Source organism: Leptonychotes weddellii, chromosome 4, assembly GCF_054177405.1.
Source record: "Leptonychotes weddellii isolate Sample4059 chromosome 4, ASM5417740v2, whole genome shotgun sequence".
NCBI classification, from domain to species: domain Eukaryota; kingdom Metazoa; phylum Chordata; class Mammalia; order Carnivora; family Phocidae; genus Leptonychotes; species Leptonychotes weddellii.
Genome location: NC_138372.1, coordinates 17,024,287 through 17,036,786, shown reverse-complemented (window position 1 = coordinate 17,036,786; position 12,500 = coordinate 17,024,287). Strand labels below are relative to the sequence as shown.

The window sequence follows — 12,500 nt, the reverse complement described above, 5'->3', positions numbered from 1 at the left end:
ACTATACTTAATATATACATCCAAACAAGACCATTAAATTTCATCCTCTTGTGACAACCAGTAGCATGCTTACAAAATTATTGTGGCAATGCATATAAACAGGGCGAAAAGGAAAAAGAAAACACCCGAGGACTCAGTCAGTTTTCACAACTTTAAGAACTTGGAATGCATGAAAAATACAGGTTTATCTTAATTAACTCACTTAATTGCAGCAATGATTTTGGACAAATGAGAGCTTACAAATACTAATTGAGACCATTAAGTGATCACTAATTAGTCTGCATTTTGTCATTCCAACTGGACCAAACAACCAAAATAGCTGGCTATGTGATGTGAAATCTACTGATTGCACTAAGTTGGCCACTGTCCCTTAGAAAGTGATCAAGAAAAAATTCTGTTTAGGAAGGTAAAGAACCTGGATTAGAACCCCAATTCTGCCAAGAACTTCAGCCATATGACTCAAAGTTCCTTAACCTCTGAGAATGTTTCCTTACTTGCTAAAATCTACTTTGCAAGGGCTGTGTATCTCAAAAATAATGTATGTAAAGTAACTGGCATGTGGCAGAAATTCAGCAAATGAAAGCTATCATTACTATCTGAACTGAAAAATTCAGTTTACTATCTGGTTGCCTGTACTAACAAGGTAACTCCCTAAATTCTTTTAACTGGAGTTTAAATCCAGTCAACTCCTCTAAGGAATAATAGGTAGTATATAAAAACCCACACCTTCTTCTTCCAGATTTTTACTAACACCAAAAGCAAACGTTTTAAAATTTATCAACTGCCTTGTTCTTTTTCTATTGGAACTCCCTTCCATTGGAAATAACAGCCAACAAAAATCCTAAGAATAGGCTTTTGTGTCAAAATATTACACTTGGATCATGGGAATATTGAGTACTTACTACAAAATACTTTGATGGAAATTAGAAAACGAGTTCATCAACAGAATGGAAATTTGATAAGCTCTCTCAATTCAGGCTATCATTACAGAAATAACTACAGTATCGCTTGCACAGCCTACGAACAAACTGCCTATTTTAAGTAGGTGCTTGGAATAATCCTGGGATTTTTGATGAAAAACTAGTTGGCACAATTAAAGCCAATTAAGGAATTTCAATGTCGACTTCAGAATGTCAAGAGTTACGTTCTTTAAAGTCTTGGTCTTCCCCCTCTTCCAACTTTCCCTTTAAAAACACGCAAACTGCGAATTATACGCTCCAGGGAGTGGAAAGAGCCAACCTACATTACATAAAGTATAGATTTTGACCAAAACCACTGGTCTCCATATGGTCCGTTCTGCATCAAAAGCATTCGCAAACTTTAGTCCTGTTAGTGTCACTTCCCACCCATCTAGGTATCTACTCGGTAATCATTTCCTACAGCAGTGGAATATGGGACAAACAGGTTCCAGCAGTACCAGCCTGGTAAAGTCTGGGCCCTGAGCACCAACTTCGACGAGATAGCTTCCCCGCCTGCAGGTGTTGGACGCGCGGCCCCGGGAGAACCAAGGTAAGAGGCCCCTTTTCTCCAGCGGACTTCAAAACAGTAGAACAAACGCGGGTGGGGGGCGGTGTGCGGGAAGGAGAGTTGATCCACCCCCGGCCCCTGCCTCCATACACGTGCACGCTTTTTGTTGCACCGGTTGCCCTTAGTCTCAGATTCAAACGTTCCAACTACCTATTATCGGAGTTCCCCTCCCTAAAGGAATATCAAATTGGGCGGGAGTTCCCGCGAACTCTGACCCCGCGCCTCCGCGAAGACTTAGGACGGGGTGGGGGGGGGTGGATTCGGCGCTGTTCTCTCAAGAAAAGCCGCTGAACGCCGTTTCCTGTCCTCCCTAACACGCTCTCCTGGGGCGGTACCCCCAAAACCGTACTCTCCAGAATCCTTCCTCCGCCAGTCACCTCAGGGCTTCCCTCCGGCCTCCCCACAGGGACTTCCTCCTCGCGGCCCAACTAGGCCCCAGGACGGGGCGGCGCGCGCGGCTCGGCCTGCAGGCCCCACCAGGCAGGCGGGCGGCGGGGTACCACTCCGGCCCATTCCCGCCGCCATTTTCCGGCGACCGTCGCTGCCGCGTAGGGGGGACGATCCCGGAGGAGGAGACTGCGCAGGGGCGCACCGGTCTCCGCCGCAGGGCAGGGGGGGAGCGTCCGCTGGCACGGAAGATCATCAGGATCTTCGAAGCCTCCCCTCGCTGGCCACAAACGTCCCGAGTTTAGGGCCCCCCCCCGGGCCTTACTGATAAGCCCCTCACCTCACCCCAGATCCCCGCGCTTCTACTTACGCGGAAGAATCCCGCGTCCATCTTGCTGCCTCGCTCGGAGATCGCTCCCTATCCCAAAATACACCGCGCCGCCGCGACGGAGGGCGGGACCGGCAGGGAAAGCAGAGCGCCGGGACGCAGCGCGCGCCGCTCCACCCGCCCCTTCAGCCGACACGAGGCCGCGCCTGCTCAGTGCAGTGAGCACCCGCCACGCGTGCGCACGCGCGCCCAAGGGGCGGGCTGCTGCCGTCTCCGAGGCTCCCAAGTAGCCAGTCCGGGAGGAGCGTCTCGCGATCGCAGCCAATGAAAACAAGAGAGAGAGTCGTGGGGTCGCCCCGCCCTGCGAATCCGTTTGTGGCGCTCGATCAGCCTTGTTCGCGCAGCGTGACTTGACCTATCCTTCGACCCGTAGTGGAGGAGGCCTCCCGCCCTGGGGGTTCCATGGAGCGATTGAAGAAAAAGGCTGTTACCTCCGAATGACGCCGGCGAGGCGGCTCGCGCGCGGAAGGGAGGCCTCCCGGGCTTTCGTGTCATCGTAAAAGTTGTGATTGTGTTGCTTTTACGAGTTTGCCAGTTATTAAGATCGACTCTAAAGCAGTCGAGCTGTATAGTATGAATGAAGTCTGCGCTGTGGCCGTTTCCTCGGGTTGCCCCCCCATCTTCACAGCTCACTCGTTTGGGGAGGAAGCTGAAAATACCCGGCAGAGGAGTTTCGGCTTCAGCCGACCGGCAGGAAGCGGGCGAGAGAACCGTGGCCCTGAGCCTGGGCGTGGGCCTGGTGGGCCGCCCTGCCGCCTCGGCGCCCTGCCCTGGCCCGGGGGGCCTCCTGCATCGCGTGCAGGGCGCCCCATTGCCGCCCAGCGCCGGAAGGCGGGTGTTCCTCTGGCCATATTTCATAAAGTTACCCCCCACAAACGCGCGCGCGCGCGCAGGCACTCCCACTCCCTCCTCCCTTTCCTGCTCTTGGCAGCACGCATCCCACTCCATACTGTGTATTTGTTCGTCCCTGCGGCTTTAAATACCAGTTATATGCTGGCAACTTCATGGACCTGTAGCTCAGACTTCTCTCCCGATCTTTAAACTCGTACAGGCAGCTTCCTGCTGGACATTTCCACTTGGATTGACATCAGAAATTTAACCAGTCCAGACATTGAACTCCTGATCCCTACCCTTCTCTCCCTCACTCCCCACACACCCCAGAAAACCCACCTGCTCCTCCCAGAGTCTTCGGTCTCAGTTGATGGCTACATCTTTTCCTTTGTTTAGGACACAAGCCTTGGTATTACTCTCGTCTTTTCTTTCCCTTTCATCCCACTTCCAGACTATCCGGAAACCCACACGGCTATAATCCTGGCTCAAGGCGCCGTCAACTTTTGCCTCAATTTCTGCACTGGCTTCCTAACAGGCCTCCCTGCTTCTGCCCTTGCCACTCAGTATCTACTCTAAATGCAGCGGACTGACCCTATTAGAAAACCTTAGACATGTCACTCTTAAGCTCGAAACCTTCTCCAGAGTCCCTCATTTTTCTCAGAACAAAGGCTAAAATCCTGCCTGATGCTCCCCTATTTCTTCTTTGATCTCCTCCCTAGCACCCTAACACTCCTCACTGCCTGGGGACTTCCTAAGCTTGCTCTTGCCTCAAGACCTTTGCACTGGTTGTAACTTCTGCTTGGAATGCTCTACCCCCAGATACCTACTTGGCAAATTTCAAGGTTTTGCTTAAGTATCACCGAGTCAATGAGGTCTACTCTGTCCCACTGGAAATTGCTTACAAACTCTCTCTATACTCCTGATGCCCCTTAATCTACTGGTTTTTTTTTTTTTTTCTCCTTGGCATTTACCACCCTGTAATATTTACCTATTTTTAATGTTTGTTTCTTATATGTTCCCCACACTAGAATGTAAACTCCTTAAAGTCAGGGCATTTTCTTTTTTGCTCACAGATGTGTTCCTAGCACCAAGAACAGTGTCTGGCACATAGTAGAGGCTCAATAAAATTTGCTAAATGAACAACAGCTTTGTCAGGGGGTCAAAGATGGGGAAGTGACTGGCTTCCACAGAACAAGCCAGTTGACCAGATGGAACCGTGAAATCACAATGCCCCACATCTCACTGATGATTCTCACTGGTTCTGATCAGTCTTTGTGTTTTGTGTCTTTTCTTTACTGTCTCTGCCCTTTTGCTGCCAATCCCATAAATTTTGGCTTTCCTTGCAGTTCTGCCATTGACCCTTTTTACTTTTCACTCAATAAAGATGACCTATCTGTCCTCTCCTGGTTTCAATGACCACTTCATCTCCCAAACCTATTTATCTCAGACACAGTTCTGCCCCAGACCTTTATGTGCAACTTCTTATTACAGTCACTTGGGATGTCCTGTAGATACCTCACACTCAACTCGTCCCAAACTGAATTCATCTTCTTTCACTTGCCTCAACCCTCTGCTTTCCCATTCTCAATAAATGAGCCTACCTTTCTCCCTGTCATCATTCTTCTGTCTTCTTCGTATTCTACAACCACCAGATCTTGCCTTTCATTTCTGTTGCCTTCCTTCTAGCCCCATTGCCTCTTTAATTTAATTTGGATTACTGTCTGGGTCATTGCAGAAGCAACCTATTAACCATTTCCCCTCCCTTCAAGGTTGATGTCTCTACCCTATATCGAGAGTAATTTTCTTTTTAAAAAAAAGGTTTTATTTATTTGAGAGAGAGAGTGTGCGCGAGCATGAGCAGGGGGGAGGGGCAGAGGGAGAGAGACAGACTCCATGCTGAGAGTGGAGCTTGACTCAGACTCGGGCTACATTCCAGGACCCCGAGATCATGACCTGAACCAAAGTCAGATGCTTAACTGACTGAGCCACCCAGGCAGCCCTCAAGAGTGATTATCTAAGATAATAATCTTGATCCTTTCACTCCCCAACTTAAAACCTTTCTGTGGCTCCCCATTGTCCTCTAGATAAAGCCTAAGCTAGTTACTGTGGCTTATAAAACCCCTTATGATTTGTTTACTGCTCCCTTCTTCAGACTCATCTCATGGACCAAGCCTCTCCCTGCACACATCCTTCACTTCTAAGCTGCAGCCACATTGAACTACAGATGTGGTCTGGTTATGAACAGGTTAGGTTTCAAAGTCAGTTTCTTGCCTACACATTGGTAAACCTACAGTTACTAAGAGGTGACTCAAATAACACTTCCCCTAACGAGCCTTTCCCGACCAGTCTTCTGAAAATAGCAGAAGACTCTCCCCACTCATTCTATCATACCTTGCTTTATTTTTTCTTCATAGCACTTAATAGCAGTTGACATTGTTACCTATTTTGTTTACGTGCTTACTGTTTTTGCCCCCATTAAAAACAAAAATGAAACTTTATGAATTTCCTGTTCACCATCAAAGCCTTAGTGTCTAGAATAGTATCTAGCACATTCTTGGAGCTCAATAAATATTTGTTGAATGAATGTATGAGTAAGAGTCAGGATCAGTCGGGGTGCCTGGGTGGCTCAGATGGTTAAGTGTCTGCCTTCGGCTCAGGTCATGATCCCGGGGTCCTGGGATTGAGCCCCTCATCAGGCTCCCTGCTTGGCAGGGAGCCTGCTTCTCCCTCTCCCTCTACTGTTCCCCTTGCTTGTGCTCTCTCACTCTCTGTGTCAAATAAATAAATAAAATCTTAAAAAAAAAAAAGTCAGGATCAGTCACCAAAGGCATTTCTACTAATGAGTGAGTCTGTTCTTTGAAATAGTATAACTATGTATTCTATCAGGAAGTGTCCACATTGAAAAATCTGCTGAGGCAGATAAGCCTTCTCCCTACAGGTGCAGTGGAGAATCCTTGGCAGTGAAGATATTTGCATCTCCTGCTCATTTTGACGCTGTGCAGATCAGTACGGGTCTTCAAGCCAAGGAGCCATCCCCAGTGAGCCTCTGGTGGGTCTTTGCTAGGTCTCGTCTTTAAGTCCTCAAATAAGCCCTGAGCCTCAAAAAGCTAACGGGCAGCCAATCTTTGGTTGGTGCTGATCCTTTAGGCACCAGATTCTAAGATTTCTCCATGTCATCAAGTGCTTTTCCTCATTGCTTGTTGATTGCTGTTGATGGTGGACGTGTTCTACCTGTTGCCACTGCCCTCTGTCCTTTAGAGTCACGGTGACTGAACGTAACCATCCCTTAGGCACGTGCACTTTTTGTAATTCTCTCATCACTTTCAGCTTTTGTTCTGATCCCCACTTCCGTCTCTGTCTTTTGCTTCTTCCTTTCAGCTCTGCTTTTGTGTTTCCTAGATAAAATGGAATGACAACCTTCATAAAATATCTCAAAAACCCAACACAAATTTACCAAGCAAGATATGGACTATAATAATCCCGTAACTGAAATGAAAATGCCTGATGGATAAAAGCTGATGCATTTTGCTCTGGAAGGTGTCTTTGAGCACATCAGTTAGCGTATTCTTTATCTATTGCCAAATAACCCCCCAAATTGAGCAACTTGAAACAATAAACTTTAGTTATCTATCGCCCACTGTTTCTGTGCATCAGCAGTCTGGAATGGCTTCTTCGGATGGTTCTGACTCAAGGTCTTTCAAGAGAATGTAGTCAAGATATTGGCCTAGATTACAGTCCACTAGGCCTGGAAGATGTGTTTCCAAGAAGGTCCCCTCACATGGCTGTTGGCATGAGGCCTCAGATCCTTGCCACATTGACCCCTCCATAGGCTGCTTGGGTGTCTTCATGGCATGACAGCTGGCTTCCCGCAGAGCAAATGATCCAAAAGAGGGCAAGATAGAAGTCATGGTGTCTTTTAGGACCTAACTTCAGAAGTCATACACCCATAATCTCCACACTATCCTATTGGTTACACAGGTTACCCGTATTCAGTGTTGGAGGGGACGGCACAAGGGTGTGCATACTAGCAGTTGAGGACCATTGGGGGCCATCTTGGAGGCTGGCTACCAGCGTTAAGTATTTGTAAGTTGAAAAATTTAAGGGTGTCTGGCTGGTTCAGTCAGAAGAACATGTGACTCTTGATCTTGGGGGTTGTGAGTTCGAGCCCCATATTGGGTATAGAGAGTACTTAAAATAAATACATAAAATTAAAAAGAAAAGAAAAGATGTAAGTACAAGAGTTTGTATACTTCCTGATTTAGAAGGGACTGTATTTTCTCTCCCCTCAGAACCTCTGCACATATTCTGTCCGCTTATCTAGAACCTCTGTTCCCTCCCTTCCAACCTTTGCTTTGCCCTCCCCACCTTGTCTCTCTACTTTTAACCCTTTTAACTGGCCAGCTCTGATTCTTCCTCAAGGGTTCAGTTTAGTTGCCTCTTCCAGGAAGTATTTCTGGTTAGTGGGACTTAGTACTTACCATCTGAGTATCTCAGGGGACTGCAGAGCCCCCCAAACCCCTAGGCCCAGATCTTTGCAAACAGGTTCCTCATATTCTACTTATTAGCATATTTTCCACTATATTCTAATCATGTACATGCTCATCTCCACTCCTGTGCCCCTCCACCCACCCCAACACACACAAAACTCTTTCAAGGCAGGAACTAAGTCTCCTCTCTTTATCATCAGCACCCAAACCAGAGTTTGGCAAATAATAAGTTCCAAGTATCTGTGCAACAAACACACACTTTGGCCAAGTGCACGATAGTTGAGTGTTAAAAACAATATTCTGGGTGCCTGGGTGGCTCAGTCGTTAAGCGTCTGCCTTCGGCTCAGGTCATGATCCCAGGGTCCTGGGATCGAGCCCTACAGCAGGCTCCCTGCCCGGCAGGAAGCCTGTTTCTCCCTCTCCCACTCCCCCTGCTTGTGTTCCTGCTCTCGCTATCTCTGTCTCTGTCAAATAAATAAATCTTTAAAAAAAACCCCAATATTCTGCCAAAGCTGATGATTTCCATCAGAGAATAAACTTTTGGATACAAGAATAAACTTTTATCAAGAAAGTATGAAATTTTGGGGCACCTGGGTGGCTCAGTCGGTTGAGCATCTGCCTTCCACTCAGGTCATGATCTCAGAGTCCTGGATCAAGCCCTGAGTCGGGCTCCCTGCTCAGTGGGGAGTCTGCTTCTTCCTCTCCCTCTGCCTCTCCCCACTGCTCGTGCTCTCTCTCTCTCGCTCTCTCTCAAATAAATAAATAAAATCTTAAAAAAAATTCAGTAGTCAAATTTTGAGTAAATTAAGTCTGGCATTATACTACAGGGATAATAGCTTCTTGGCGCTGTGTTCCCGCTTTCACTATACTGCACATTTTTTTTTTAAGATTTTTATTTTTTATTTATTTGACAGAGAGAAAGACAGCGAGAGAGGGAACACAAGCAGGGGGAGTGGGAGAGGGAGAAGCAGGCATCCCGTGGAGCAGGGAGCCCGATGCGGGGCTCGATCCCAGGACCCCGGGATCATGACCTGAGCCGAAGGCAGACGCTTAATGACGGAGCCACCCAGGCGCCCCTATACTGCACATTTTTAATACTAAATAGACACTTTATGATTCCTGAATTTCTCATGGCCTTCTCCATATTTATTTTACGGTCATTCATAGTTGCATGACACTTCTATTTACTGCTTCTCCATTCTATAAACAATCAGATTCACTATGAGGTCAACAACAAGGCCAGAAATCTCTTGGCAATAAAGGAAAATAAAAGCTTAGTTGAATTGATCACTAATATAAAAAGCTGTCAAACTATAAGAAGATTTCCAGTTGTTTTTGCATATATAAATATCAAATAGGTAAGACATGGAGCCGCAGTCGGGGATTTTCTGAATCTCCCTTTCCCAGTCTAACAGCAAGATTCACTAGATGGCGATCTATCCTCTCAGGAGGAAGTAAACAACGACAAAGACACTGTACTGTGGTTTGATTGGTTGGTTTTTACTGAGCCCTGACTCTGCTCACTATGGGGTTCGTAGATACAGTAAGGGATACAAGGGATGTTTAAGACAGTCCTCAGGGAGCTTATAATATGGCCAGAAAGATAATAGCAACAGGCAAATGTAACAACAGAACATGTAGCTTCCTGCTTTACTTTTCATCCTCTAGAAATTTCCCCCATAGATGTTACATTCAGGCATCGTGTTGGCATATTTTTAAAAGAAGAGCTGGAAGAACAACAGAGATACCCATCAGATGGGGAACAAGGAACCATAATTGGCAGAATTATCTTTTCCTATTCCTATCTATATTCCCTTGTGTTTAAGTGACAGTATCTTTCTTTTTATGTAGGACCCCATAATAATAGTATTTACTGTATCAGGGATTATACTATGTCAATCTACATTAGTGCTTTAAACACATTAGATGATTCAGTTCTCACAATAATACACCTAGTGTTACAGGATATTTTTCTCCATTGGTGCCCGCGGTTCTTGGTCATGCCACTTGGAAGAAAGAATGAAGAGATAGACCAGACAGAGTGGTGGGCAGCAAAACAAGGTTTACTGAACGTTAGTAAAGTGATAAGTACAAAGCTCCTGAGGAGCGAGGGGACCTGAGAGGGTTGGCACTGGAGTTTCTAAGTCTAGGGGGTTTTATGGGCTTGTTGACAGGATGTTTTAATCTGATTAACCCTCCCTGTCATCCAATCAGGTTTTTGTCAGCTATCTATCATATAGGAAAGGGTGGAGGGCTCCTTCCAGGGTAACATAAAATCCTTTTAAGGGTGGTTTCCTCTTAGGGTGGGGGCCCCTTGTCCCTACCCGCCTGCCTTCCAACTGTCCTTCGTCACTAGTAGGTTGTTATGGACTGAATTGTGCCCCCTCCCCCAGCTCCCATTCACATGTTTAAGTCCTAACCCCCAGTACATCATAATGTGACTGTATTTGCAGATGGAGTCTTTAGAGAGGTAATTAAGTTAAAGCGAGGTCATTAGGTGGACCTTAACCCAATATGACTGTGTTCTCATAAGAGGACATGAGGACCCAGACACACACACAGAAGGAAGACCATGGCAGGTTGCAGGGAGAAAATGACCCTCTAGAAGCCAAGGAGAAGAAACTTCAGGATAAACCCACCCTGCTAACACCCTGGTCTTGTACTTCCAGCCTCCAGGATTGTGGGGAAATAAATGCCTGTAGTTTAAATCACCCGGTCTGTGGTAGGCCTGTTACAGCAGTTCTTGAAAATTAATACATAATTTTTATCCCAATTTTTAAAATGAGCAAAATGAGGCCCAGGAAGGAGAAGTTAGTTTCTTAAAATCACCCAGCCAGCTGCAACAGAACTCACTTTTAGGGTTTGGTCTGTCTGCTGAGAGTTGAGACCACAACATTAGAAATGGCTTGACATTTATGTAAGTGTCAAGCAAATAGCCAGAGGAGGGAATGTAGACAGATCTTAACCTATTGGTGAATGAGCAAATAAGCTTTCCTTAATCTGGTCAGCAAAGGCCTCCCAGTCTGTGCCCAAACCCCAGTGAAAGAAAGGGAAAGCCAGAGGGGCTTGGGGGAGTTTTCTTTACTTCGGGCCCAGGACTATTCTGGCAAGAGTGGCCAGAGCGATTAGTGATTCAAATCATTCTTGACTTCATTTAAAATGAGCAATAAGTCTTGTTACTCTAAATGATCTTTTTTGTCTTTATCTTCCACACCCAAATTCCTTAGCTGGGCAGGGTCCTTATGACATTGTCTTGTAAAGCTAGAGACATTGTCTAGCTGGCTAGAGACCAGATGGGAATCAGTCTGCAAATATAAATTTGGATCACACACCTTCCCTTTTTGGCTCCCATGGAATTACTGAACGTTGTTGCCCAATAGCCCAATAGCCTGTGAGCAATAGACAAAGATCCTTAGGCCAATTGTACAGTGTATGAGTATATGAATTGTGATTTGTCACCAGCAGACCCTCACCCCAAGGAATTCTGAAGGGAGTTCTGTAGGCCGAAAGAAATGATAGCATTTAGAAATTTGGATCTATAGGACAAAAGGAAGAACACTGGGGATGGTAAATAAGTAATAAATATTCAAAAAGCCTACTTTTGATTCTTAAATTCCTTAAATGTCGATTGACTTTACTTTTTTTTAAAGATTTACTTATTTATTCTAGAGGGAGGGAGAGAGAGAGAGAGACATCAGGGGGAGGGTGCAGAGGCAGAAGGAGAGAGGGAATCTCAAGCAGACTCACCCACTGAGCACGGAGCCTGACATGGGGCTCATCTCATGACCCCGAGGTCATGATGCAAGCTGAAGTCAATCAAGAGTCAGATGCTCAACGGAGTGAGCCACCCAGGTGCCCCAATGTCAATTGACTTTAAGGCAAAAATAATAATGTAATTTGGGATCTTTTTAACATATGTAAATGTAATATATGTGCTAACTATGGCACAAAGGACAGTTGAAGTGTACACGGAATTGTGCCCCTGTGGACGTGTCAATCTTCTCCAAACGGAAGTTGTTTTAAATTCCAGTAGAGTTGGGGTGCCTGGGTGGCTCAGTCAGTGAGGCGTCTGCCTTCAGCTCAGGTCATGATCCCGGGGTTCCAGGATCAAGCCCCACATCTGGCTCCCTGTTCGGCAGGGTGTCTGCTTCTCCCTCTTCCCCCACTGCCCTGCTCATGCTCTCTCTTGCTCTCTCTCTCAAATAAATAAATAAAATCTTAAAAAAAAAAAATAAATTCCAGTAGAGTTAACATATAGTGTTACATTAGCTGTGCGTGTACGATATAGTCATTCGACAATTCTGTACATTACTCAGTGCTCCTCATGGTAAGCATTCTGGACCCCTTCACCTATTTCCCCCATCACCCACCCGCCTCCCCTCTGGTAACCACCAGTGTGCTTTCTATAGTTAAGAGTCTGTTTTTCAGGGGCACCTGGGTAGCTCAGTCGGTTGAGCGTCTGACTCTGGATTTTGGCGTGGGTCATGATCTCGGGGTCCTGGGATCGAGCCCTGCATTGGCTCCCTGCTCAGCAGGGAGTCTGCTTGACATTCTCTCTCCCTCTGCCTCTCCCCCTGCGCTCTCTCTTTCTCTCCCAAATAAATAAATAAATAAATAAATAAATAAAATCTTTAAAAAAGAGTCTGTTTTTCAGATTTTCTCTTTTTCTTTGTTCATTTGTTATGTTTCTTATATTCCACATATAAGTGAAATCATACGGTGTTTGTCTTTCTCTGACTTTTTTCACTTACCATTATACTCTCTAGTGCCCAACGATGGCATTTCTCTGCACTCTAGCCATTTGCCCCAATTTAAGTTTAGAAATGATCAGTTTCAGTAATAACTGAATCGCAGTTCTCAACAGCTGTTCAAAATGTTAA

General features: G+C 46.0%; 1 protein-coding gene across 6 annotated transcripts in view; it reads right to left on the bottom strand.

The window, feature by feature from the left end:
• Positions 1 to 2,442, bottom strand: part of SRRM1 (serine and arginine repetitive matrix 1) — a 30,930-nt gene extending 28,488 nt beyond the window's left edge. For 5 of the 6 annotated variants that reach the window (XM_081817761.1, XM_081817765.1, XM_081817762.1 and 2 more), the window contains exon 1: positions 2,285 to 2,442. In XM_081817761.1, the coding sequence (XP_081673887.1) occupies positions 2,285 to 2,305 (21 nt within the window). In that variant the 5' untranslated portion in view covers positions 2,306 to 2,442. Of the gene's footprint in view, positions 1 to 1,904; positions 2,029 to 2,284 lie in introns of those variants that run through there. The other variant, XM_081817766.1, reaches the window with a different exon arrangement.
• Between the last annotated feature and the right edge of the window lie 10,058 nt (positions 2,443 to 12,500).